Below are 27,087 nucleotides of genomic sequence, written 5' to 3' on the forward strand. Positions count from 1 at the left end.
CCTCCCTCTGTCGCCTCCCTGCCTCCCGCTCCCCCAGCCCCGGGACCAGGAGCCGACGGGGAAGGAGCTTCAGGAACGAGACTCCGTTTGTCACCACTTGTAAGTTTTAGCTTCACACGTTCTACGTTTGAAAGATTGCTGAGTCCCCGTCACAAACAAGAAAGACGTGAGGTGCAAGTTTGCCAACAGATGAAACGAGAGTGACACTCGCTAATGCTGTGTGCGGAGGCTGGCGCCGGGGGCCCGCCTGGGACCCGTTCCCGGCAGGCAGTGGCCACGGGGGGGGGGGGGGGGGGGGCTGGCGGGGGTGCGAGGAGCCCGCCCCAGCTGACACGGCACCCTGGCCACCCCGGCAAGACGAAAAGCTCCGCGTTCAACAGAGGCAGGCAGAACCGGGACGTCGGTCCTTCACGCCACAAAAGTGCTGAGCACAGGCCGTCTGTCCCGCGGAGGAGGAGGCGGGGAGCACATGAGTCCCCAGGACAGTGGCGACCCCGCCCCCAGGGGTCACGGGGCCACGTGTGGGGACATCCGTGGTTGTCACACTGGGGGGGGGGGGGCTCCTAGCATTGAGCGTGGGGGGGGCCAGGGATCCCACTCAGCGCGCCCAGTGCCCGGGATGCCCTGGGGACAACAACCCGCCCCGTGTCCACAGTGCCGAGGGGAGAGACGCTGCGTCCGCACGCCTCTCGTTCTAGAACGAGTCGGATGTGGGGGGCGCAGGGCGCGGCACGCCCTCCGCCCACACTCACAGTGGGGGACGCAGGATAGGAACAACACAGGACACAGAAGCCGGCCCGGACTCCGTGGCGGGCTAAGTCCACTCCAACCGAGACATTTATTATTGCTTTTTAACAAAATAAAAGGGGGCGGGGGTAGGAGATAACGCCGTCTCTGATCCGACGGACAGAAATAATCAATTTCTGGGCACGGCGCACGGCCCTTGCGGAGACAGCACAGGACCTGCAAGTCTGCTGCTGCTGCTGGAGAACTTTCCAGGGTCTGGACAAAGATGAGGTGACTCTTTTTTAAACAGCCTCGTATCACGTACGTAAAGATGATAAAAGTTAATCCCAATCCAAAGCACCTTTGTGGGATTAACGTCCCCCCCAAACAAGGAAATGAAACATTCCAGTCCTTCTGGGAACTTGCCGGAGGACGGGAGGAACTAATTTATGACTCCAAGGCTGTGATGATTAATGCAATATCCCCAGTCTACAATGCTGCTTTCACTTAATTACCGCCTGTAATTGGGAGTTGTAAAGATAAGATTAATTGAATCTGGTGGATGTTAAAAGTTTAATACATTGGAACGTGGCTCCTCTGTTATCGGAAAGTACAGACCGCAAGACGCTGGGCTGAGCACTGAGAAGCGCAGCCCCTGGAGGGATTAGAAAGGACTGGCGGACGGGAAGCCGACAGCCTCGGGGACTTCTGGACTCCAGTGGCCAAGGGAGAGCTGCCCTCCCGCCGCCTGGAACAACGCTCGACAGCCTCAGCATGCTGAGAAGACCCGGCGCCAGCGGCGCGCGCCCCCTGCGCACCCTCAGGGGCTCGGCAAGACGCAAGCCTCAGATTTTGAGGGGAGACGAGCAGAACTGGGGTGTGGGTGCTTTACGACACACGGCTCTGAGTGAGGGGCGGGTGCGCGTCTGTTAAAACACTGGGGTCTTCCGACGGCCGGGAGAATCCCGGCACTGTGGGCGGCAGGGTCCCCCGGAGCCCTCTCTCCATGCCAGCGCCCTGGGGAGCCCTCCACGGTGGGGGCCCAGGTGAGCTGGCTACAGACCTGGCCTCCCAACAGCAACGGTCACGTGTCCCCGGAGGGAAGCCCCCAGGCCCCACGGGGCCCCCAGAGCAGAGCCGTGTCACCCTCGTCACGGCCACATGTGGGGGCCTCGCTGCCCCTCGGCCCGGCTCTGGGAGGGAAAGGAGGAGGGAAGAAACACAGCTATCTGGGTTGAGCGTGTTTGTTCGCTAACCCCCGAGGCAGGAGCATCTGTCTGGCCATTAGCGAGCCAGTTCTCGGGGCCATAAAACAGAGTCGGTTTTATTGGTCACCAACATGGGGGCAATTTGTCTCGCTCCCCAGGACCTCCGTCCCCATCACAAGGTCAAACTTCACGGCCAACAGCAATCCACTCTGCCGGCCTGCAAGCCCAGCGGCCAGTCTCTGGACGCGGCGGCCCGTCGCCCGGTGGCAAAGCGTTCCTGCACGGTGTCCTCAGACAGACAGCCTCCCCGGGCCCAGTCCAGTCCGGGTGGCCAGGTGTAGGGCCCGGAGGGTGCGAGGCCCAGGGGCACACCTGTCATGGTGGAAGAATCTGGAGAAGCCGGGATCAAACATGGGGGCAGAGCAATCCCCAGAACCCAGTGAGGTGGGAGGGGGCGAGCCGACTGGGGCCCGGCGAGCAGAACCAGACACGGGGAGTGCGGGGGCCAGGGGAGCCCCGGGGAAGGCCGCAGGAGGTACGGCGGCCCGCGTGGGGTCGCTCGGGCGCCTCTGGCTGCAGCCCCCGTTTGCCTGGGACGGTCTGGCAGCTGCCGTGGGCCTGTCTGAGGGGGGCGCTGGCCGAGCCTCGGGCCCACAGTGAGTCCTGCACCTGAAGTCAGCCAGGCAGGCGTCTGAACTTTCTCCACAGTGTCCCACGGGGTGTTTTTATCTCCGTGTTTCCCCAGCCCTCCCCCCTCCACACACTCTCTCTGCTCTGGAACCTTCCCCACAAAGTCCTCCTGGACAACACTAAACCGTAAAGTCACGGAAAAGTCGGTGCTGTCGGAGCGGTATCCCTGGCAACCACCCCAGGTGACCCTGAAGCAGGACTCGACAGGCTCCATAACTCCAGGCTTAATGCCGCGGAATTACCGAGAAGGCCGAATTCAGGCCTCGTTTGCCAGACGCCCTTTTCGGAGAGGCAGCCGTCTGCAAACATCAGGGGCTTCGGTGGGAAAAGAAGACATTTCTAGACTAGGAAAAAGGCACGCGGGAGAGACCAGGGCCCCGGGAACCAGGCCCCCAGGTGAGCAGGGAAGACGCGTGATGTGCATCGGTTGAAAGGCCATTACAGTCCCGCCGTTTCACGGTTCAAACAACCGACCAAACAGAAGGAACACACTTCAGGCACGATGGTGAGGGGCCAGCCCGACGTCCAGAGAGCGAATTTCAGAAGGAAGCGATGCCTGGGTCCGAGGAGGGGCGGGATGGGTCACTCTGGGAAGGCGGGCGTCCCCCAGTCTTCCCGGGGTTTCCTGGTCCTCCGTTTACCCTTTGAGGTGCTTGTGGACAACACACCCCCGTCAATCACGGCCGCCCCAAAAGGCCAAGCTGAAACCCACAAATCTGCCCACAGGGCTGGGTCCAGGGCGGTGAGCAGTCACATCCAGGACCCACAGCCTGGTGTTGGGGAGGATCTGACCTGTCTACAGGGGGGTCAGGAACACGCGTGCTGGAGAGGGGCAGCGCGTGGCTCTTGTTCTGACGGTGAGGCCAGAGGACAGGATGTCTTGCCAGCCCCAGTGAGGCCAGGCCGGGTCCAAGGCGGGACACCGCACGGCCCCAGACGTCAGGAGGCTTCTGCCGGCACAGGTCACGACAGACTCCGTGGGCCTGATAAAGACACTCCAGGGCTTGTGACACTGGGCAGGTCGGGGGTGCTGGGGCGGGCAGAGGCCTCCGCCTGGCAGCCAGGCAGCTCTCGGGGCCAGACAGAGCTGGGCAATTAAAAGGCGATGTGTCCTCCGCGGGCAGGCCCGCCGGCCGGCCCAGGGACAGGCCGCTTCCATTTGACTGACTCACCGGCCCGGGAAAGTCTTCCTGTCCGCCGCGGAGGATGCTATTAATAGTGTCATTTTCTTGGTGTTTTGTTTATTCCCCTGGAATGGCTTGATGGATGTGAATAATTATCAGACTATAAAAGCCAGCAAATGTGCTATTTTCTATCGCTCTAAATCATCAAACAAATAAAGTGTGAAACAGCATTTTTGAATATAATTTTCCCCTCTAATGGCTTAGAATTATTATCAAGAACAATGAAAATAAATAAGCAAATGCCTTGTGAGTTAAAAATTAAACGAGCGTGTCACGAAGAGGAACACAGACTGTCTTGGAGAGCGGGGACCTGTTCGGGAGCCATTAGTTACGATGAGGACAAGTAGCAGGGCTCTGGGCCGTGCAGGCCCCTCCGGCCAGAGAGGCGAGCGCCTGCGCCCGCCCGCCAGCCACCCCGCGTCTCCTCGAACGCGCCGGCTGCCCCAGGCCGCAGGGTCTGTTACAGGTGGACAGGGGTCCCTTGCCAGGAGGGCAGCATTTCCATGGTAATGAGGCAACTCCCAGCATGCTCTCCTGCAAGGATAAAAGGCTCACTGGGCCCGAGGCTCTCAAGTCCCCGGCCGCCCTTCCCTCCGGGCCCCTCAGCACCTGCTGGCGGCCCCGCGCTGCCCGCAGCCGTCTGGCTCTGGAGTCAGGACATGCGACGCCGTGATGCTTTCTTTCTTCCCCAAGACTCTGGTGACTCTGCCGGTGACGAGCGCCCAGCCTGACAGCTTCCACTGCGCGAGGCTCCCGGCCATTAGGTGCCGTGACGAGAAAGCTCATCTCCCCACCCTCCTTCCTCGCTGTTGAAGAACGTGTGCCCAGAGCAGGGGTCCAGCCAGGAGCCCTTTGGAAATGTCAGCTCGGCCTGACGCGTGTTGGAGGGCGAGGAAGTTAATTTCACAGTGTGTGCACAAGGCCTGGGGAGACAGGCCCCTGGCCGTTTAACATGCCATAATTATGGAAACAGAAACAAGAAGGCAGGGGCCACTAGAAGTGCTGAGACCGCGTGTCAAGTCGGAGGCCACCTGGCACGAGCAAGCCGTCCACACAAGCCCCGGAGGCCACGGCGGCTCCAAATGCCAGCAGCCCTGCTAGGGCCCCGCGTGCTGGGCGTGTGGAAAGGCCATCGTTACTGCCGTCCTCACACACAAGGGCCCGTCTTGGCCCACAGCCCGCGCCCTCTCTGGCCACGCGTTGGCCGGGCAGTTCCAGTATACCGCCCCGCACTCTGGGCAGGCCGAGCAGAACGACCCGGTCACAGAACGGGCTTCCCCACAAGCCTCCCGGCCGATGGGGCACCGTCTTTGAGCTGGTTAGTGGAGCAGGAGGGCCCAGACAAACACAGTCATGGTGGTCACCCCTCATCTGATGTCCAAGCGCATCAGGTGACTTCTGTGTCTAGTATTTCACGTGTGGCACGTAAGTTATGCCTCGATACAGCTATTAACAATGCCTCAGCCCTGTGGACATGGGAGTGGTGAGTCCCAGTCCCTGCCCCAGTTTCTGGGCTCAGGACCACAGATGCATTTGGCTCTTCAGGGTCTTCTGGGCCCAGAACCAAAGCATCCAACAGGGTAAGATGAGCCCATCTCAGAGGAACCAGAAGCCTACAGATACCACCTCTGGAAAAGGCACCAGGCCCTGACAGCTTTACTGAGAGCCTCACAAAACTTCCACACTAAAGGGCCAGTGCCCACCTACACTTACGGTTACCAAGCAGACAAGAAGTTCAGATGGCACGTAACTCCTCCTATGAATCCAGCATATTTTCGAAAGAATGAATGAATGGGGAATGCAGTCACCGACACAGGACAAAGACACACAGGAAAATGATAGGCCGGTGTCACATAGCTGCCAAGTCCTAGGTAAAATATTAGAAAATCAGACACAGAAGTGTATTATGAGACTAACCTTTTACCCCAAGGCTTGCAAAAACAGCCCAACAAATAAAAATCTACATAAAATTCCAAAGCATTCAGTATTAAAGCTCTTAGCCAGCTAGGATTAAGAGGGACCTCCCCATGGTCACAGTGCACGATGAGGCAGGAGAGGCATTCCGGAAAGGGCAAGTTGTCCATTCCCAAAGCAGACGCCAGCCTATGCCGTAGGTCAAGAAAAAGACGCAAGGACAGTAAACGGAAGGGAAGAGACAAACTCTTTTCTCTGAAACAACACGGTCTTCTCCTTGGGAGAGCGGAGAGCAGCTGGTGAACAACGGAGTGAGGCGGTCCAGCCAGGGAGCAGAATGAATGCTCAGCGTGAGGACAGCCAGCCGTCCTCCACACCAGAAAGGCATTCGCAGCACGGCGTGCAACCCACCAGGTACACCCTGCCCCTTGTCTGTGGTCCCGAGGCAGGAGCTCCCCCCCGCCACGGAGGAGGTTGAAGGCAAACCCGGGTGAGTGCTCACCACTGACGGACTCGCAGAGTCTGACCCAGGGGAGCCGACGCGCATCTCTGCGAAGCTGGCGCTGCGGGGTAACGGGACCGCTCGCAGCTTCCGTCCGGGGCAGGAGAGCCACAAACACCCATCAGGATGCTCCCTCACCCACGAGCTAGTTCCTCAGTAAACGAGGTAAGAGACCACGCTGTGGTCTGACAGCACCGACTGACTTCGCGACACAAGCGTGGCGGGGTCGCTATGCCGGGTGGGAGCAAGGTGGCCTTATCGTGATGGTTGGAATGTGAAAACAGCATTAATGATAGTCACGCCAGGGGCACCCGGGAGGCTCAGTCAGCTAAGCGTCCGACTTCTGGTTTCGGCTCAGGTCACGATCTCACGGTTCGTGGGATCGAGCCCCACGTTGGGCTCTGTGCCGACAGCGTGGAGCCTGCCTGGATTCTCTCTCTCCCTCTGTCTATTCCTCCCCTCCCCTGCTCACTCGCTCCCTCTCTCGCGCGCGCTCTCTCTCTCTCTCTCTCTCAAAATAAATAAATTAATTAAAAAAAAATAATCACGCCAGATGGCAGGGGTCACCCCACACATCAGTCTAGAGAAATAAAAGACGTTAGAAAAAGCACTCGGCATGGGGCGCCTGGGTGGCTCAGTCGGTTGAGTGTCCAACTTCGGCTCAGGTCATGATCTCACAGTCTGTGGGTTCGAGCCCCACGTCGGGCTCTGTGCTGACAGCTCACAGCCTGGAGCCTGTTTCCAATCCTGTGTCTCCCTCTCTCTCTGCCCCTCCCCCAGTCTCACTTTGTCTCACTCTGTCTATCAAAAATAAATAAATATTTTAAAAAATTAAAAAAAAAAAAAAAAGCACTCGGCAGACAGACTTGCCCTTAAAACAGGCGGAAGACGTGCAAAGGGCCTTTAGGGACGGATAGTCTGGGGTCCCCGTGCCTGCTAGGATGGGAGGGAGACGCCCTGGTAGCGGCCCAGGCTACCTGGACGGGGACACTGCTTGCAGGGGGCTGACGCAGGGACGGAGGGGCACGAGGACCCTGTCCCGGACACTCAGGACAGAAAGGGTACACGTGCAAGCCCCTGAGCAGCCCCTGAGCGGGGGCTCCGGGCCCGGGGGGGCTCCCGTGCAGCCCCAGCTGGTCTCCGCTGCACCAGGGAGCTCAGCCCGGACTGCGCAGCCCCTCCCTGAGCGAGCGGCTGGAACTGTCCCATCTCGACTTCCAAGGAGCCTCGTTCGGCAGCGAGGCAGCCTCCCTCATTTGTCCTGGCGCTGCAGCCCCTTTGTAGGACGAACACAAACACGTGCCGGGGAGACAGGATCAGCAGAGGACCAGGGTGGCTTGTTCCCAGGAAAGAACCTCATCGAGTCACGGTGGGTTTATCTTTAATGGATCGTTTTATGGGACAAAAGGCGATGGAATTCGGTACCTGGTGCGAGCAGTGTCAAGGATTTCAAATAATGACGTTTTTATTGAGACGCACGCAGGAGACAGAGAAAACAGGGCGTCTCCGATGGGATGCCCGCGGCGCCGATGCGGGAGACAAGGGTGTGCTGCAGGCGGGAGGGCTCGCCGAGGCCTCTCCCGGGGCCGTGGGCCCCCAGATGCTCCCAGCCCACCCCGGGGGAGCCAGAGAAGCCGAGACCCCGGCCGGCTCACACACGGCCAGCCCACGTTAACCAGGGAACCGACTTCTGAGGCGAGTGGTGTCGAGCCTGCCGTTAAATGCTGAAGTGGAGGCATCTGATCCCAAGCCCCGGTTCATTTTAGACCCGGGAATTATTTTTGTCGTATGACAGGACTGAAACTGCCAAGGCACGTGCGTGTTTTTGATGTTTTAAAGGGGGTGGGGGCTTCTCAGGTGAGGCTCTGAACGGCAGGCCGGAGAGTGGAGCCCAGAAGGGAGACTGAGGTGCGGGGACGCGGGGCCAACGCGGAGCACCCCCGGCTCCCCCTCGGAGCACCGCTCTGAACATCCGCTCGTAAAGTGAGCCGAGCCGGAGGTGGCCTCCCGCTGTACCCACACCCACGGCCCCCAAACTCCTCCGGCCGGAGGCGCGTCGGCAGTGGGGAGGCCCCCCAACGCGCTGGTGTTTGCACACGGGCAGTTTGAAGCGAGGGAACAAGGACAGGACGCGGAGGGACGCGGCCGAGGGGAATGAGGCCGATGTCGGCCGCCCCGGCCCCGTACCGGCACGAGCCCAGGACACAGCGACAAGCTGGGTTGGACCTGGGAAGGTGGCTGGGAGTCTGGCTCTCTCCACGGGCCGCGAGCAGCTGGGACATCACCAACGCGGGGAGGCTGAGGTCTGTCGAAGTGATTTCCGACGCCCTGGACGTGTGTGCCTTCGTCAAACACACACCCGCAGACGGCGGGGCCCCTGGCGACCGCAGGACGGGCCACAGGGGGCCCTGAGCTCCCCACCTCCTGCTGCCGTGCCGGGAAGGGGGAGCACGCTCCTAGCCGGAGTTTTGAGCAAAGTTGACAAAGACTCTCTCTCTCCTTGTCCGCAGATTTGCAGGAATCTCCCTTTCAGAGGAGCTGAAATCTGCCCACTGCAACCCTGCTGGCATGATAGAAATTTGCCATGGAAACCAGCCCCTGTGTGCAGACCCCGAATCTCTGATGGCTCGTCTAGCTAACAGGCGGGGAAAGCGAATCCTGGCCAGGAAGGCCGTCCCCCCTCCCGCCCCGGTGGGGGGAGGGGACCCCGCCCACAGTCACAGGCTCAGTGGGCTCCTGATCCGAACACTGCGGGGTGGGAGGCGCTCAGCAACGACAGTTTGAAGAGAAGAACTGACGGTTTCCTGGAGTGGTGGGCAGAGAGGGGACTCACCTGGCACTCCGGCCCGGGAGCCAGAACTCAGGCCGCCTACGGCAGAAATCCCGCCTCCCTCAGCACAAGCCGGCCGCTGCTGTTTGCGACCCTGAACAAAAGACTCTGAAGTGAGTGAAGGCCCATCTGCTCCTGCCAGACCAAGCCAGTGGGGACGTGGGACAGGCCAGCGACGTCTGGGCCCTCGAGCGGCCAGCAGACAGAAGACGGGGACACCCAGTGGGGACACCTGCCGGCCCAAAGCCCCCACGTCGCGGCCTGGGCCTGCCCCCCAGCTGATGCGTCCTCTGGGCCAGAGGAACCTTGCTGGGATGTGGCTGCCTGGACGAACCCTCTCGCCCGCCTGTCCTCCAGCCACACGCACCTGGCCCAGCCGCCCACCCTCCAGTGGGGCCCTCTCCACGGGTTGCCGGGCTGCGTCTCTTCCTACAGGCCTCAGCCCTCAGTCCTGCGGACTTCCTGCCACCGCCACGCCTGGCCCTGCTCTGGGGGCGTGGGGCCACGCCATCAGCTCCTGTCCTGACGGGTGGCGTCGATCCCGGGTTCATGCTGGACCCAGAGCAGGCACTCGGTGAGGATGTGAACTGACTCATCTAGCCCTCTCCTTTCCCCACCGTCCTCCCCCAGACCACCCCCCTCCCCCACCGGACAGGGACCTGAACGATGTTTCTCAGGCTTCCTGGCCGAAAGTGCAGCCACGTGGCCAGGCGCCAGCCAGTGAGACGGGAGAAGCCGTGGCATCCTGTGGCCACCCATCGACGTTTCTGGAATACACCCCCCACACCCCCACGCCCCACCCGGACAGCTGCGTGACCTCTGCGGAAGCCACGCGTCGGCCAGCCTGGGTCCCCGCCATCCTGTCTCCGTCTCCCACGGGAACCTGACAGGTTCCGCTTCGGCTCAGGTTGATTCAGTGACAGTGCTGGGGACTACCGTCAGAGTCCTTCCCCTCCCACACCTTCAGGTCCAGGCCACCTTTGCCACCCGGGACACACCCTGTCCCCAAGGCCGAGCGACCGCCCGGCCACCTGCTCCCAGAACCCGCCACCCCTCCCAATTCTCAAGGAGACACTCTGAGGGGCGAGGGGAGCAGCGGTGAGGAAAGGGGGCTCGACCACAGCCCCTCCATCTGGGAGCTCCGCGGCCCTGAGCTGGAGCCCGGCCAGCCTGGGCCTCACCCGCGAGGAGGGCAGCTCAGGGCTGCAGCAAGACGGGCAGGCTCTCGGAGCGCAGCCTGGCACACGGAAAGCATCGCCCACGGCCACTGCCGTCGGGATGTCTCAGGACGTCCTCGTGTGCAGTCACGGACACCGTGCCCAGGCATCAGGTAACAGCACTAACGCAGTGGGTGCAGCTGGCCAGGGTGGAAACAGCCCCAACGCCCGTCGACAGTGAACCGATGGACGGACAGACAGGTGGAGGCGGAGTCCCACAGCAGATAAAAACGAATAAGCCACCGTTCAGGTAACGGGGGTGTCTTCCTCACAAACCCCGAGCACAAACACAAGGACAGATAGGTCCATCTGTGTGGAGTTCAAATGCAGCCAACACCCGGCACGCTGCCCGGGGCCACAGACACACGTAGGGAAAGGACCCATCAGGTCGGGAGGAGGACGGTCCTGAGGGCAGTCATCTGCTCTGGGTGGGGAGGGGGCTGCAAAGGGTGGGGTAGGGGGTGGGCAGTGGGGGGGAGGTTACACAGGGGCAGGCCGCACAGTCATTCGGTACACGGCACGTAAATACGCATCTTCGGGTCGCATACACATTTTGCACGCTTTTGTACTGCGTTATATTTCACAACAAATTCTTTATAGCAGACGCAGTTCTCAGATGCCCCTAAGTCTTCTGCCCCCTGCTTGCAATTAATTGCCCTTGGTCCTAGTGTGCCAGATTTTTGCTGTTCTAATTAAGGTCCCACATCAGGACACCCTAAAATAGGGAGATTACCTTGGGTGGGCCTGACCTAAGCAGATGAGCCCTCACAAGGGGCAGGGCCCTTCTTCAGGAGAGGATCCCATGCTAGCCTGAAGATGGGGGCCGCGGGTGGGGGGGGGGGGACACATGGCAAGTTCTGAGTGACATCTAGATGCCGACAGCCCAGAGCTAGCAGCCGGCAAGGACTCCAGCCTCTGTGACCTTGAACCGAGGACCCAGCTGGTCCACAGAACCTACAGAACCGTGAGCAAATCCATGCAGGCCATGAGCCCACTCGTGCAGCAACAGAAAACCAAAGCCACCTCGACTTGAGGGAAGGAGGGAAAAGAGATGAAAACTCCCCGACAGGAGTGTGCCAGGACGCTCACGTCCGTCCACTGCGTGCACGGGGCACGAGGCTGTTCTGCTCACTCTTCCCTTTTTTTCTTTTTTAACATTTATTTATTTCTTAGAGACAGAGGAAGACAGAGCATGGGCAGGGGAGGGGCAGAGAGAGAGGGAGACACAGACTCCCAAGCAGCTTCAGGCTCCGAGCCGTCAGCACAGAGCCTGACGCGGGGCTCGAACTCACTGGCGGCAAGATCACGACCCGAGCTGAAGTCAGACACTTAACTGACTGAGTCACCCAGGCGCCCCCCCATTCCCTTTCCCGATATTGGAGACTTCCTCCCTCCCTGCGTCCCTCCTTCCTTCCTTCCAAGAGTATACTTCAGATAGGACATCATGGAAACAGGGAAGGGAGGGCACTTACACTGGAGACACTGGACGGCCCACCTCAGCCGGGGGACCAAGGCCAACACCGCGGTGACAGCACGCAGCCCCGGGGTGGTGTCAGGGGGAGGGCGCTTCACTCGGGGGGTCCTCCTCCCTAAACCCATCACCCCAGTCTCACTACCAGAAAAGCCGCAGACACACCCAAGGAAGGGCCTTCTAGAAAACCCTGCCCGGGGCCTCCTCGAAACTGTCACAGGGCATCAAAACCGAGGGAAGTCGGAGAAGCCTCCACAGCCCAGAGGAGCCCAAGGAGACGGGCCGAGTCCACGTCACGTGGGCGCCTGGGACGCTTAGGACCTAAGCGTGGGCTTTACTTATGAAGAACGGATCAACGTTGGTCCATTAACCGTGACCAATGCTCCAGCCTGACGGGAGGTCCCAGCGGGGGAACAGCGCGGGGCGGGGGGAGCGCTTGGACTTTCTCCTCGGTGTCTCCATAAAGCCGGAACGGTTCTAAAAGCTGGTCTTTTTCTAACAAAATATGCCACCGAAAGAGGAAAACAGGCAGAGAGCGCCCCGCAGTGGCACGTTCGCCCAGGGGCGGGGGCTCCGACACGGGGCCTCCCGCCGCCTCCACCAGGGGCCCCGTTCCGCAACGTCGCCCGCTGCCCAGGGGCTCGCGGCGATGCGTCAGGCCGTCCGCCGAACCGGCAGAGCCCCCGCTGGCTCTCACCGGCTTTTCGAGGAGAGCGTGTGGCGAGATTTTTCCTTGGCGGAAGGCCGACCCTCCTCTGCTTCGCGCGACGTTAAAATCGCCGCGCGATCGCTGCGCAACGCCGACCGTGCCCGTCCCCGCCGGCGGGCCGCGAGACGCAGGGGCCGGGCCGCGGGCGTGGGTCCCGCCGCAGGCCGAGTGCAGCCCCCGGGAGGGCGCCCCGAAACGCGCCGGGCCTCCCGCGTCCCCTGGTCCAGCCCGAGCGACACGCTGTCAGGTGCTGCCGGAGCCGCGACAGGCCGTGAGGCTTCAGGGCGAGTGAGGCTGCGAGTCGGAAGCGAGTCGGAAGCGAGTCGGACAAACGCCGCGCCGTGGGAGTCGCAGTGCGCTGCGCCACGCCGGGCAAACTCCTCCAGAAGCGCCCCCGGTACTCGCTGTGGTCGTCAACAGCGCGCTCCTGTCCTCGCAGCCTGACGCCACCCGGCGCCCCGGCTTGAGACGCACGGCTCTCCGCGGCCTCAGGGGTCAACGTGCCGACGCCGAGATCAGCTCTCGGTTTTAGGTTCGCAGCACACCCGGGCGAACAGAAAGCCTGGGCCGGCGGCGTCGTGGACGAAAGCGTGGTTCTGACCGAGCTGGGCCGAGGGCTCCCTAAAGCCGGGGCGGGGACCCAGGCGGGGCCTAACACGGCTCTCCTCCCACAAGCTCTCCCTCGCACAGGCCCTCCTGGTCATGGGGCCAAACCACCGGTCCCAACGCCGTGCCGGCGGCCTGATGCCAGGCTCCAGCCCAGACCCCCCTCCCCGTGGCTGTGGGTGAGGTGGCCCTTAGTGACCTCCTGGGGCTCCAGGTCCTCCGGCCACACGCACACACATCTGCACGCCCTAGGGTGACCGGACACGGCAGGCTGCCCACTCGGGGGGGGGGGGGAAGAGTCCGGGAGGCGGGACTTTTGGCTCTGAAGCCCAGCACACGCGAGTGCATCGTGCAAGGACACAGAGGGCACACGGCTCAGGCACAAACGGAACGAAGGGCGATCAGTGCCGTTGCCCTGGTCGTGGTCACCATTCAAAGAGGAGCTTCTGGAAGGGGGACCAAGAAGGCTCTCCCCGCCTGCCCAAGGCCCCGTGCCTCCAACAGGGAAGCCGAGGGCCGCGGCAAGCCCAGCGAGAGGCAGCAGAGGTTCTGACCCAGAACCCACGGGCCGGGAAGATGGGCCTCAGTTGGTCCCACTCAGCACTCTCGGGGCCTCACTCGGCCACCTGGGACAGCAGCCACGTTCTGGCAGAAGGGGGCCCCGTCGTGAAACTTCCCCAGTGGCCTGTTTGGGGCAAGGCCGTGTGGGCCACGGACGGACTCCGGCTGCAGGCCCGGGCCGCGCTGCATCAGATTTAGGCATGCTGGGGGGGCAGCCGCTCCCCACCCCGGCATGTTGACACGCTCAGGGACCCGCCCGCCACCTCATCTATTACCTTTTCATCAACGGGGCTCTGATGCCTCCAGCCTCGGTGGGGATCTGCTCTCGGGGGAACTTCCTGCTCTAAAACCCTCCTTCTGTGGCTGTTTCTGTCACTCTCACACACGCGGGACCCGGGGCTAGGGAAAGAGGAGCCTGGCGGGCTCCCCAGCTGCTAACAAGGCACAGACAGAGCTGCCTTCCTTCCGGCATCCTGGTGGCTCTTTTCCATCCAGCCCCCCCTCCCCCGCTCCCACCCCCTGCCCTGCCCCGCACCGCAGTCACACTGAGCTGCCCGTGGGGGGAGGGGGAAGGGGCTATGTCCCCAGATGCCCAAATGGGGGTTTGGCCCGGGGTGAGGGAGGGGGGATGGAGAGCATCTATTTCACTTCTGCTACACGTCCGGGTGACAGGACACAGCGTTGGGAAGCTGAGTTATTAAAACCAATCTGTGAAGCCGTCAGGCTCCTACCAATTTCCATCCACGTTGGCGGCAGGCCGAGCCCTCCCTGCCACCACGGAGCCTCTCGTGGGCCAGAGCCAGGCGGCTGGGAGGAGTTACTCCTGTTGCCGGATGAGGGCTGCGCCTGAGTCAGGGAACGGGGACCCCCGGTCCCCACTGAGCCAGGCTCTCAGAAGCCATGAAGCCTCTAAGGCCCCTCCAGGCGCCCCCCCGCACCCAGGGGCCAGCACTCTCCACCATCGGCCACCAAGGCTGCTGCCCACGGCAGCTTCCTGAGGCTCCATCAACCACCCCACGCCCCCAACTTCCCAGTCCCGCTCCCTGGGGACCAGGCAGGGGGCGCACTTGCCGGGCACCGTGGTCCAGCAGCGCCACCTGCAGCCAGGTCCGGGGACAGCCGGGAGGGAGGCAGGGAGGCACACAGCCAGAGGGCAAGGGAGCAGCCCAGCGGCCCCCTTCCCCCAAGAGCCTTGCCCCGCCTCCCTGGGCAACAGAGCCACCAACCTGGGACCCCGCACCTCCGCCCTGCCTCTCACCCAAGCCGCAGCCACAGAGCAGGTAACGTGGAAGCCGACCCGCACCCGCGCCCACAATGCCCTCCCCCCCCTTGTGCCCCCTCGTGCAGGGAGCACGTGTCCTCAAATGTACACACGTGCACACACTCACGCACGAACGCGCACGCGGGCAGCCTCAGCCGTGCCCGCTGGGACCCAAGCTTCCCCGTGGCAGAAGGAGAGCTGCACAGTCCCTCTCTTGAGAAACCTCCCTGAGGGAAAATCCCAAAGGAAAACTCTAGGGGCAGCTGCTCAACAGGAAAAATTCTCAGCGGGCCCGGTGCCCCGCTCACTCGGGCTTCTGAAAGGTCAGAGAAGAAGTGGAGTTCTGGCCCCGCCCCCCCCACTCCTCCCCACACGCTACTTAGAAGGATCCACTCGTGGCACCCAGGGCCGTGCATGAGCCAGCGGGGCTCCGTGCCCTTTGCGGGAGCACAATCCGAGGGACCCTCTCCCCAGCCCCCGGGGCAGGGAGGCCGCACGGGCGCGCGTACACGTGCACGAGAGAACGCGTGTGAGCACAGCACGTGCGTGTGCAGACGTGCGTGAACGCGACACGCGTACGGCTCTGAGGACGCGTGCTCCCCGCCGGGGCGCGTGAGGATGACCCGAAAGACCGCATCCCGGGCAAAGAGAGCAGGAGGGAGGCGCTGGGGAAGCAGTGGGGAAACTGCGGCAGCGCCCCGCGCTCGGGGGGGGGGGGGGGGGGGGGGGGGGGGGGGCTGCTGAGTCACGGGCCGGAAGGCCACGGTCGGGGCCCAAACACTGGGGCTAACGCTAGCTGTCCCCGCCCAGGGGCCCTGAGTAGGCCTCTGGGAGGCACATCCTCCACCTACTCCCCCCCCCCCCACCCCGCCCCACAGGCGCAGGGGAGTGGCGGGAGGCAGTGCTGTCGGAAACGCTGTGCCCCGCGCAGGCCTGCATCTGCGAAACAGAAACGGGCCAGCTGGGTGTATCACAGGGCCCCTCCCGCAAGCCGACGAGCCTCGGGACCCACAGGGGCCAGATCATTCGGGGAATGGCTGCGGGGGCCCATCTGGTGCAGGGGCCCCGGGACAGGCCGTGGGACGTCACCTCCAGCTAAACGGCCACCAGGGGCTCCGGGAAGGCCCGGGTCCAGGGCAGGCGTCCGGCTCCCCTCTCTGGACACCGAGCCCCCGGGCCGCCCCACCCCCCGGGCACGGGCCGAGCCACCCGAATCGGGGCCGAATGGCCCAGCCGTCCCCCGCGGGCTCGTGCCCGCCCCTGCTGGCCTCGCTGACTGACCGGGCCCCGGGGAGGCCGGCGGGCGGGAGGGGGTTGCAAGTGCCGGGTCTATTTAAATCCCATCTCAAAAGGGGTTTTGAGGCACTCGAACGCGGCGGATGTTCTCAGCCCTCTGCCTGACGGCACTACCTGATGCCGGCCTCTTGAAGCAATTCCGTGCTTTTACCGACACCAGGCTGTTCCCGCCGCGGTGACACACAAATCACTACCGAAGTAGCAACAGACCCAGAAAAGCCTCATAAGACGCCGTAAACCTGAGGACGGCGACACTTACAAGAGATGCCACCGGAATACTCAGAAACGGTTGCAATTAAGCTGCTGCTGACGCGAGCGGGGTGGCTCAATCAGGGAGACAGGTGCTTGGGAGCCACGTGCCAGGGAGCAGCCCCCGCCCCCCCACTCCCCACCACCCTCGTGCTCCGGGCAGGGGCGCCGCCCTCCTGGGGGCCGATGAGCTCCGTGACCACCAGCCCGGGGACCAGAGGCACGGCGCCCACCCCCCGGGCTGGTGTCTGGGGTGGCCTAGAGGAATCTCGCCGGGAAGACCGGTTCCCATGGGGGCCGCGCCGCACTCCCAAGAGGCTAAGGGGCCACCGTGGCCCCAACACCGAGCCCCCTCTCTGTGCCAGGCTCCGGCTGGGGGCTGGGGACCCAGAGGAGACAGAGGGCCCTGCCCTCACGGGGTCCCCCATCTGGCGGGGAGATGCACCGGCAGACGTAGCTGGTATGAGTGTGGGGCGCCCTGCCGGCATCTGGGGCCGGCACCCTGGTCTTGGGGGGAGGGCGGGAAGGCTGCCAGCATGGTGACTGAGCAGAGCTGCCCCGGCTGGGGGAGCAGGGAGCTTGGCAGAGGACGGGGTGCGGGAGCCGGCTCCCACACGGCCCGCCAGCCACGCCTAGTCAGCATGAGGGACCTCCACGTGCAATCTATCCGCCTTCAGGACCAGAACCAAGACCAAGGTCAAGCTGCCTTCCGGAACATTCTTTCCCTGAGATAAACTCCTGCTGTGCCCAATGCCTGCCTCGCTGACTGCTGCCTAGGGCTGTCAGGACTGGGTTGTGGCGAAGGGGTGGCAACGGGGCGGGGAGGGGTTGGGGGGGGTGGACAGCAGGGGATGGAATGCTGGGCTGTGGCCTGGAGAACACCAAGCCGCTAGAGACAGGGGGCGAGCGTGCAGGGCCGGGTGTCCGTCAGTCCTGCCTGTCAGCTGCCCATCGGCCGGGGGCTGCTACCCTCCATGTTCCAGGGCCGGCTCCCACCCACCGACAGCTCGCGGAGCCCCCTCGTCTCCCTCGAAGCCAGCCCCCGCCTCTCGAGACTGGCCCGGCCCAGCCGCCTCCCTGGGCTCCCCCGGCCACTTCCCAAGTCAACCGCCCTGTGACCCGCGCTGTCCACCCCACGCTTCGCCCCACGTCAGGCAAGGCCACCCCATCCTCAGGCAGGGCCACGGCTCAGCGCTCAACCTGCCTCTGGCCAGCTCGTGCCAGGACTCAGCAGTGGCTCCTTTTATTGGTTTCGTTCCGGGCTTTAAAGGCTTTTTTCTCCCTTTCTGATCCCTCTCGCTAGTAGCCCCGGGCCAAAACCCAGGCGTCTGCTGGGGGGCTGAGCATTGCCACTGCCCACCCCGCAGTCCTCGCTCTCCTCCTGCTGCTGGTCCCAGGGGGCCTCTGGGGCGCTCAGGGCCGGGGTCGGGAGTCCATAAAAAGGATGAAAGAACCTGGGAAATTTCCATGGCAGGAAGCAGCAGCCAGTGCGGAAGGGTGGGGGCGCCATCTAGTGGCGCTTGGGGGAGCCACGCGGGGTCAGGACCGAGACCCCCCCCCCCCCCCCCCGCCCCCCGCAGCACCAGGAACCATCCTGTCAGCGAGCCGGGCCGCGGCACACACACACTCATACGCCACAAATACACGACCGCACACTTACACATACACACGCTCACACACGGAACTCATGCACACGCACGTACACACCCATGCTCACGCACACGTATGCTCGTGTACCTTCACACACACACACGTACGCACAAACACAGATACACTTTCACGTACACGTACGCACGCTCACAAACACCACTCGCACATCCTCACACTCACATGCGAACACACACACGTACACGCGCACACAGCCCCAGCCTGTGGATCTGTACGGGGAGCCAGAAGGCTGCTCGTCTGCACTCAGCCTGCCACGGCCCATGCGGAGGACGCCGGCTGCCGGGCAGAGGCTCTGGGGGAGGAGCACCTCACACCCCATGCCACGGTGGGGGCAGAGCGCAGCCCCTCTCCAAGGGGGGCCTGGGCTGGGGCCTCCACGGGGGGCGGGGGAGTGGGGATGGAGGGGAGAAGACAAGGTAACGCCCTGGGCAGCCCAGGGGTGACGCCGCCCTCCAGGAAATGCCTCCACTAACACGCTCAGGACCGCGTGGGGTGTGAGATCCAGGCCTTTGTGAAATGGACATCACCAACCCCACCCATCTCTCTGCAAGTTTTCCCTGAAAGGTAAATGCCTCCCAGCTAGAGGCTGCAATGCTCAACAGCGGATTCGAAGCCACGGAATGCCACAGAGATAAATGGATCGAAAACAAGAAGCCCGTGGAGTCATAACAGGATCCCAGCAAATCCCCGAGGTAACACAATGCAGCACGAGGCACAGGTCAGAGGGCCCGTGGCCCGCAGGACGGCGGCCCCGAAGATGTCCACGCCTTAATCACCACAACTGCGCGCACATCGCCTCACACAGGACAGGGACTCAGCAGACGGGATTAAGCCGAGGCCCCAGAGGCAGGGGTGACCCTGAGTTCCCAGGGGGCCAGCGTCCTCACGAGTCCTCACGGGACGGAGGCAGAGGGTCAGAGGCAGACAGACGGGCAGACCCCACGCTGCTGGCCGTGAGGACAGAGGAGGGGCTGCGGGGCCAGGGATCGGTGCCACCAGAAGCCGGCAAAGGCGGGAGACGGGCCTCCCTGGGGCACGGGGGTGGGAACTGCCCTGCCCACGCCCGGGTGTAGCCCGGTGAGACCAGGGTCATACTCCCGGCCTCCAAAAGTGTCAGAGAACACACGTGTGTCGTGATAAGCTCCTAGCGGTCATCGGTTAGAGCCGCCCCGGGAAACTCACACAGAGCCCAGGCCACGTTCAGCCCTAACGCTTCCTCATCCTTCCCTGTCGGGGCAGGAGCCCATGGCTGGACAGCACGGCCGGGGTTCCACCGTGCCAGCATCAGAGGTCAGGAGAGGGTGGTCACACGGCCAACACCTGGACCCGGGAGGCCTGGCTTCCACCTGGGGCCTCCTGCCAGAGTCTGAGCCTTCTGCTCAGAGCGCCTGCGCCCACCCGCCTTGGCAAGGGCTCCGGGGCGTCCCTGACACTTAAAAGGACCGGGGGTGGCCTCCCCCCATGCCTCTGGGCACAGGCCCAGCCGCTCAGGGCTCAGCTGTCAGCTGGGACACCAAGTTAAGGGGTACCTCGGCCAGGGTCTGCCTGGGTCCCCAGCCGGGCTGTGCACCCCCCCCCACCCCTGCCGTCTCCACACACAAAAGCACTCGGCTGAGCTCCAGAGTGCCACGCTCTGCTCCCGGGGGGCTCCCCCCCCCTCCGCCCCCAGCTCCCTCTGAGCTGTGATGATTACTGTAACAGAATAACAGAACCTTCTGGACAGCTGGGAAGAGGCAGGGAGGTGCAAAGCCCGGCTCAGAAATCTCTGCTGGAAACAGCAGTGAACAAAGACAGCCTTGCACAGAAGGCGGCTCCGGCTGTCCTGCAGCAGAGGCTGTGGGTGCGAAGGGGGCGCTCGGCTCGGAGATTCCGGAACACGGGTCGCGCTGGATATTCGGCCCAGCCTGCAGGGCCCACGGCCCACAGAGTGGCCCGCGGGGCGCACGCCCACACCAGCCCGGCAAACCAGTGGGTGTACCGCGCCCCTGACCGCAGGGGGCCTGGAGCCGCTGTGGGGAGGCCAGGGGAGGCTCAGTGCTCACAGCCGCCCACCCCAGGCCTGCGGCCCCAGGGAGAGCCCCCAGCACAGCAGACACTTCGCGGATGCCGCCCCCATAGTCTCCACGGGTAGCAAACCACAGGCTCTGGGGGGGGGAGGGGGGCAGGAAGCTCGTTTCTGGGGACACACATCCCCTCATCACCAACCGAGACTGTCCCTGGAGCCAACAGGGCCAGATGCCCCTCAGCTTCCGCCTGCCCGGCCACGGGTCCAGCCGTGTCCCCGAGGGGTCGTCCAAAGGCACCCCTGCCCCGTGTGCCCCGGACGAGCCGATCCGCAGCCCCTCCCGCAGCCCCGGCCGCCGCGGACGCTCACCAGGACTTGGGCTCCCCGAAGTGCAGGTAGTTGATGCTGTAAAGGTCCATGTCCTCCGTGTGCCAGGCGAAGGTGGTCTTCCACATGCCGAAGTACAGGTAGGGGGTGTTGACGCCCTCGATGATGGTGCCGCACTCGCGCTCCACCATGTCCAGGATGGTCCGCAGGCTCCCGATGTTCCACTGGGCCACGTCCTGCGGGCGACCCGCACACGGTTGAGCGTGCGGTTGGCGGCCAGCCACCCCCGGGCCCCGGCCACCCCCAGACGCCAGCGGCAGCACAGGGAGGCTACGGCGTGGCCCCGCAGAGGGCCCGAGCGCCAGCGGTCGGCCCTAAACCCGCCCCAGGGTCTGCAACCCCCCTGAGACACCGGCCCCAGGCCAGGCAGTCAGGCAGGACTTTCTCCGGATTCCACACTGAGCTGTGTGTTAATCATGGGAGGTGACGGGGCGCCTGAGTGGCTCAGTTGGTTGAGCGTCTGACTTCAGCTCAGGTCATGATCTCACGGTTTGTGGGTTCGAGCCCCACATCGGGCTCTGTGCTGACAGCTCAGAGCCTGGAGTCTGCTTTGGATTCTGTGTCTGCCTCTCTCTATGCCCCTTCCTGCACTCTGTCTGTGTCTCTCTCTCTCTCAAAAATAAACAAACATTAAAAATATTAAAAAAAAAAAAAAATCATGGGAGGTGAAAGCTGTGCTGAGAATAGACACTTCTCCAAAGAAGACATCCAAATTGTGAACACACACGTGAAAAAATGCTCCATGTCACTCATCAGGGAAATACAATCAAAACCACAATGAGATACCACCTCACACCTGTCAAAACGGCTAAAATCAACAACTCAGGCAACAACATGCTGGCGAGGATGCGGAGAGAGAGGCTCTCTTTTGCATTGTTGGTGGCAATGCAAGCTGGTGCAGCCACTCTGGAAACCAGTCTGGAGGTTCCTCAAAAAACTAAAAATAGAACTACCCTACGACCCAGCAATCACACTTCTAGGCATTTACCCACGGGATACAGGGGTGCTGTTTCGAAGGGACACATGCTCCCCATGTTTATAAACATCAACAACAGCCAAACAAACAGCCCAAATGTCCATCGATGGATGAACGGACAAAGAAGACGTGGTACACACACATGCACACACACACACGCACGCACACACACACAGAATGGAATACTACTCAGCAATCAAAAAGAATGAATTCTTGCCATTTGCAACAACGTGGATGCAACCAGAGAGTATTATGCTAAGTGAAATTAGAGAAACACAAATATCATACGACCTCACTCATATAAGGAATATAAGATACCAAACAGATAAACCTAAGGCAAGGGAAGCAAAAATAATATTAAAACAGAGAGGGGGACAAAACATAAGAGACTCTTAAATATACAGAACTGAGGGCTGCTGGAGGGGTCATGGGCAGGGGGATGGGCTAAATGGATGAGGGGCATTAAGGAAGACGCTTGTTGGCATGAGCACTGGGTGTTATACGTAGAGGACGAATCACGGGATTCTACTCCTGAAACCGTTACTGCGCTATATGCTAAGTAACCTGGATGTAAATGTAAAAAATAATGGGGCGCCTGGGTGGCGCAGTCGGTTAAGCGTCTGACTTCAGCCAGGTCACGATCTCACGGTCCGTGAGTTCGAGCCCCGCGTCGGGCTCTGGGCTGATGGCTCAGAGCCTGGAGTCTGTTTCCGATTCTGTGTCTCCCTCTCTCTCTGCCCCTCCCCCGTTCATGCTTTGTCTCTCTCTGTCCCAAAAATAAATAAACGTTGAAAAAAAAAAATTAAAAAAAAATAATAATAATAATGATAATTTTTTTAAATGTGTGTGTGCCCCACAGGGCCCCTGGGATCCCCGTCCTCCGGCCCTCGCCACACCCAAGGGTGCATGCAACTCTGCCCTCAGGCCTGGCCACGTGGCCTCACAAGCTTGCCAATGCTTTGGGGTCCGGGCCAAGTGGATGAGCTCAGGGTCCCAGGGAGAGGGACCCTCCTTGTCCAGGACTCCCTTGCCACAGGACCAGCCACTGGATGTGGGAAACCGAGGTCCAAGAAGGGGGAACCAGGACCAGGGGCAAGCTCGGTCCCTGACCTCCCAGGGCGAGGGCCTCTCCCTCAGGTTCCCAGGGGTGAGCTCACTTCAAGCCTGACACGCCCTTGGTGCCCAGCTTGGGAGAGCAGACCCACCCACGCTGCACAGTGGGACCCTCTAGCTGGAAGGCCAGCGGGCCACAGGTCAGACAGGCTCCCCAAGGTGGGCAGACTGCTGGGACCCACCCAACAGTCACACCTCTTGGGAACCACAAGTCACGGCCTGTCCTGATGGGTTCGGGGGCGGGGGGGGTCCTGGCCCTTCTCAGGAGGGGGCTTTACTCCCACCCACGCCAGCTGGGACCCCAGCCCAGATCTCAGGGGGCACCCCCAGCTGCCGTCATGAGGAGCACGGCTGAGCGGATAAAGTGTGTTCCAGCAAGAAGGGACCTTCACGGTGACGATCTGGGGCGGGGGGCAGACATGGCAGCTGAGGGGCCACCCAGGGCAGAACTCCAGGGCAGAGCACACCCAGGGGAGAGTCAGGCTTAGGAGCTTGGACATCAACCCCAGTAGATCCTTCCCAGGGTTACCGGAAGTCCCATAAGTGTTAATAAACTGTCCCCTAGAAAAGGGTACGTCCCACTCAAGCCCCCGCGTGCTGAACAGCAGCACCTCTGCAGGGCCTCTGCACCACGTTTCCACCAATGCCTGGTCTACACCCCTGGACGGGCAAGGCCAGCATCAGGTCCGAGGGCTGAGGAGCCAGCAGAGGCCCCTCCGTTGCCCCAGGCACCCCCAGGGTCCTCCCGGCCCGGCACGGGGGCTAGAACATCCCCAGGTTTCCCGGATGATGGAGCACTAGGAATTCAAGAGGAAAACCACGAGACTAACTGGGGATTAGGAGGCCCCTGGCAGAAGGAAGGAAATGCTCCGTGTGGCCTCCGGAAGACCACTTTGTGACGGGGCTGCTTTGGTCCAGCCGCAGGGACATGGCGAATGATCAGGGCAGGAGGGGCTGATGATTTCGTAGGAAAGATTCTGCAAATCAGAACGCGCCTGAATTCCTTCTCTCCTCCCCCCGCCCCCGCCCCCCAAAGACTTGGCATGTGGACGCGCACGGAGCCCGGACAGAAAGCCCAGCTGAGCTTGCCGGGGCGTCTTAGCGCCCACATTTCAAGATCGAGTCCCACGCTTGCGCCTTTCCCTCCACGGTTCAGCAGGACACGGCGTCCGTCACACCCCCGGAGCGTCTCGGGGGCCCCGGTACTCACGTCATCGTACAGGGAGCCGCTGATGTCGGCCCCGTAGATGGGGGAGACGAAGGTGAGGTTCTTCCAGTACTTGCGCTCCAGATCGTCGAAGTCCTGGTGCCGCGGGGTGCAATACCTGTGGGAGGAGCAGCACCCTGAACGTGGCCGTGGGGCCCACCCCCATCCCCGGGGCGTGGAGAACACGGGCGCGGCCCCATGGCCACCGGGAGGCTGAGTGCATAAGGGATGGGGCTGCCCCGCCTGGGACGCCCCCCCCGCCCCCCCCCCCCCCCCCCCCCGCTCGTCCCGCCCCGTCAACCACCCGGGACAGCAGGGGCTCGGAGGGTCCTCTCGATCCTCAACTCTGCAATCACGAGAGGCCAGGCCGGGAGGCCGGTGCTGTGTGGGGGCCGCAGGAGGAGGCGGCTGCCGCCCTGCCCTCGAGGGCCGCTTGGGCTGGGGAGCAGAGAGACCGCCCTCGGAAACGGAAACGGAAACAGAAATGCACAAAGCGCGCAGGGAGCGAGGGAGGGGACGCAGTGCAGGTGTGCGTGCGTGTGCCGTGGACACCACAAGTGCAGGGCCGGGGCCACGGAGGCCCCTCAAGGTGTGTGGCTCCCCCTCGGAGGCCGGGTGTCGGGGGCCCGTCCCCACAGTGGCCTCAGCCCCAGCCACGTACTTCTCGCTGTTGGCCAGGCGGCGGTACTCCCCGACCGTCATGGCCTTCTTCTGGATGTTGTACTGTGTGAAGAGGCCCGACTGGCCCGTCACCACCTGCTGGATGGGGGCCGGGATGACCACGTCGTCGATGTCATCGTACGTCTGCCTCGGCTTCCACTCCTTTGGGGGGATGATCTGCAAGACGGAGAGGGGCGACTCAGCGGCGCCTCGGACGCAAGGCCCTGCCCCGGAGACCAGCGGCGGCCCCCTGGGGGCGTGTCCGGGCCACACGCCTCGGGCACCGAGAACCTTTTACGCGCTTCATCAAACTCCCAGGTGGTCTGTGCGGGGCCGCGGGCACCACTGCCCCGGCCTCCCGACACTGCCCCTCAGGCCCCCTGCAGCTCAGGACCAGCCGGGCCAGGACCCTGGAAGACACAAGGAGACTGGAGAGAGGCGACAAGGCCCACGTGCAAAGACACAGAAGAGTGAGTGAGGCGCCGAAGGCAGGAGGGTGACGATGACACAAACCCGGGGGGACGAGACCTGGGAGGGCCGCCTCAGGAAAAGCACGCGCACTGCAGCTCTGGGCCAAGCCCTCGCCGCCCCTCTCCAGGAGGGACACGAGGGCTGCGGGAAGTGTCGCCCCAGGCGGAAGGGGGCCCAGGTCTGTGCTGAGCTTGCTTCTGGCCCTCCTCCTACCCCTCCTGGGCCGGGCGAGGCCTCCAGGCCGGGCAGGGGCCTCCTGGGTGCCAGGCGCACTTCTGTGAAGGCCCTTGTCCTGGGCAGGTGTTTGTAAATGACCAATCTCCTTCCCAGGCACCCAGCGGGCCACCCAACAGCTCTGGGAAAAGAACTAAACCAACCTGCCTTCAGTGCGCCAGCCAAGACCTCTGGGGAGGCCCGAGCCTCGCCCAGCTGAGGGCCAGGGAGGACCATCGCCACACCGATGCTGAGTTTGCAGAGGGCTTCCAGAACGGCTGCAGTTCATTCACCATCCCCAAGGACTCCCCTATACACATCGGTGTTAGAAAACGTTTTGCTTGGCAACGAAAACACTTACTCTCCAGTCACCTATTAACAGCAGAAAGGCTCACCTCCACCGTCCACACTGCTGGAGTTATTGACAGACCAAGAGTCAATAACAACAGCCATTAGAAGAAGGCAATGGGGGGGGCGCCTGGGTGGCGCAGTCGGTTAAGCGTCCGACTTCAGCCAGGTCACGATCTCACGGTCCGTGAGTTCGAGCCCCGCGTCAGGCTCTGGGCTGATGGCTCAGAGCCTGGAGCCTGTTTCCGATTCTGTGTCTCCCTCTCTCTCTACCCCTCCCCCGTTCATGCTCTGTCTCTCTCTGTCCCAAAAATAAATAAACGTTGAAAAAAAAAAAAAAAATTTTAGAAGAAGGCAATGGGTCCCGCCCAGGGGGATCCTGCCCCCAAGTGACATTGGGCGATTTCTGGGGACACCCATGGCCGTCACGACCTCCTGGCGTGGATGCGGGATGCTGCTTAGGCCCCGGAAGTGCCCAGGACGCCCCCAGAGGGAATGACCCACCTCGAGGTCAGCAGTGCCCAAGCTGGGAACCCTGATTTTCATTAAATAGGGACACGGCTGCTCAATCGAGGCCTTTTCTGGGGACGTCCCCCCTCCTACTCTGTGCCCAGAGTTGCGGTAAGTGCCCTGGGTGCCCATGTCTGGTGTGAGGCCTCATGACAACGGGGTGCGGGGCTCAGCCTGCCAGTCCATGGTTTTCTTAGATTTCAAGTGAAAAACCAGACGAGTCAGGTGATAACGAGTAGCTAACACGCTGGAGGCTGGAAATGCCACAAATACAAACGAAAGGGCCTGTGGTTCGGGCACCCGAGACGCTCTCCCGGAGAACGGGTCCTGGGACGAAGGGCTGTGAGCCTGAGTGGCTCTTGAACCATGGAGGTTGCGCCCCCTCTTATAAAGAAGCCTGGACTTACTTCCTCCTGTGGGAAAAGGGCCCTGGATCTGGTCCAAAATGTGTTCACCGAGGGGAACTGGGGAGTCTACCCATTCAGTTCCTTTGGAGGAAGCCGGTCCGTCAATTAAGGCTCTAAAATGAACCAAACGCGGGGCGCCTGGGTGGCTCAGTCGGTTAGGGGTCCAACTTTGGCTCAGGTCATGATCTCACGGTCCGTGGGTTCGGGCCCCGCGTCGGGCTCTGTGCTGACAGCTCGGAGCCTGGAGCCTGCTTCCGATTCTGTGTCTCCCGCTCTCTCTCTGCCCCCCACCCCCACTTGTGCTCAGTCTCTCTCTACCAAAAATAAATAAATGTAAAAAAAAATTAAAATGAACCAAATGCATCACTCCCAAATTTTCGACTGCCGTGGAAAACATCAGGAAACCAGAGAGGGATGCTTCGGGCCCTCATGAGCTACACTGGCCTGGCCACACGCTAAGAAGGTTCTGGAAAAGGCATGTGATGGAGCGGGCCTAACGTGCTGTGGCCTGACACCCTCAAATCTCTGTGAGACCAGGATCTGAAAGGAGGCTCCCGGCTGCACAACCGCTCACGGGTATCATCTGCTGAAACAGGAGCACCGTGACTCCTCCCCTCGGTGCCTGGCGGGCCAGTGGACGGACCCCTCCTCGAAGCTCCTGAGGCCGAGCTGCAGCCGAGGCCGAGAGGGACAGAAAG

General features: G+C 62.4%; 1 protein-coding gene across 7 annotated transcripts in view; it reads right to left on the reverse strand.

Moving 5' to 3' along the window:
• The window catches only part of KDM4B (lysine demethylase 4B), a 135,638-nt gene that overhangs the window by 57,565 nt on the left and 50,986 nt on the right, over nt 1-27,087 (reverse strand). For all 7 annotated transcript variants that reach the window (XM_086699404.1, XM_086699403.1, XM_086699401.1 and 4 more), the window contains 3 exons: nt 24,442-24,617; nt 23,784-23,898; nt 20,467-20,660 (listed from right to left, as the gene is read on the reverse strand). In XM_086699404.1, the coding sequence (XP_086555530.1) occupies nt 20,467-20,660; nt 23,784-23,898; nt 24,442-24,617 (485 nt within the window). The remainder of the gene's footprint in view (nt 1-20,466; nt 20,661-23,783; nt 23,899-24,441; nt 24,618-27,087) is intronic.

Source organism: Puma concolor, chromosome A2, assembly GCF_028749965.1.
Source record: "Puma concolor isolate L17-30 chromosome A2, mPumCon1.1.hap2, whole genome shotgun sequence".
Taxonomy (NCBI): Eukaryota; Metazoa; Chordata; class Mammalia; order Carnivora; family Felidae; genus Puma; species Puma concolor.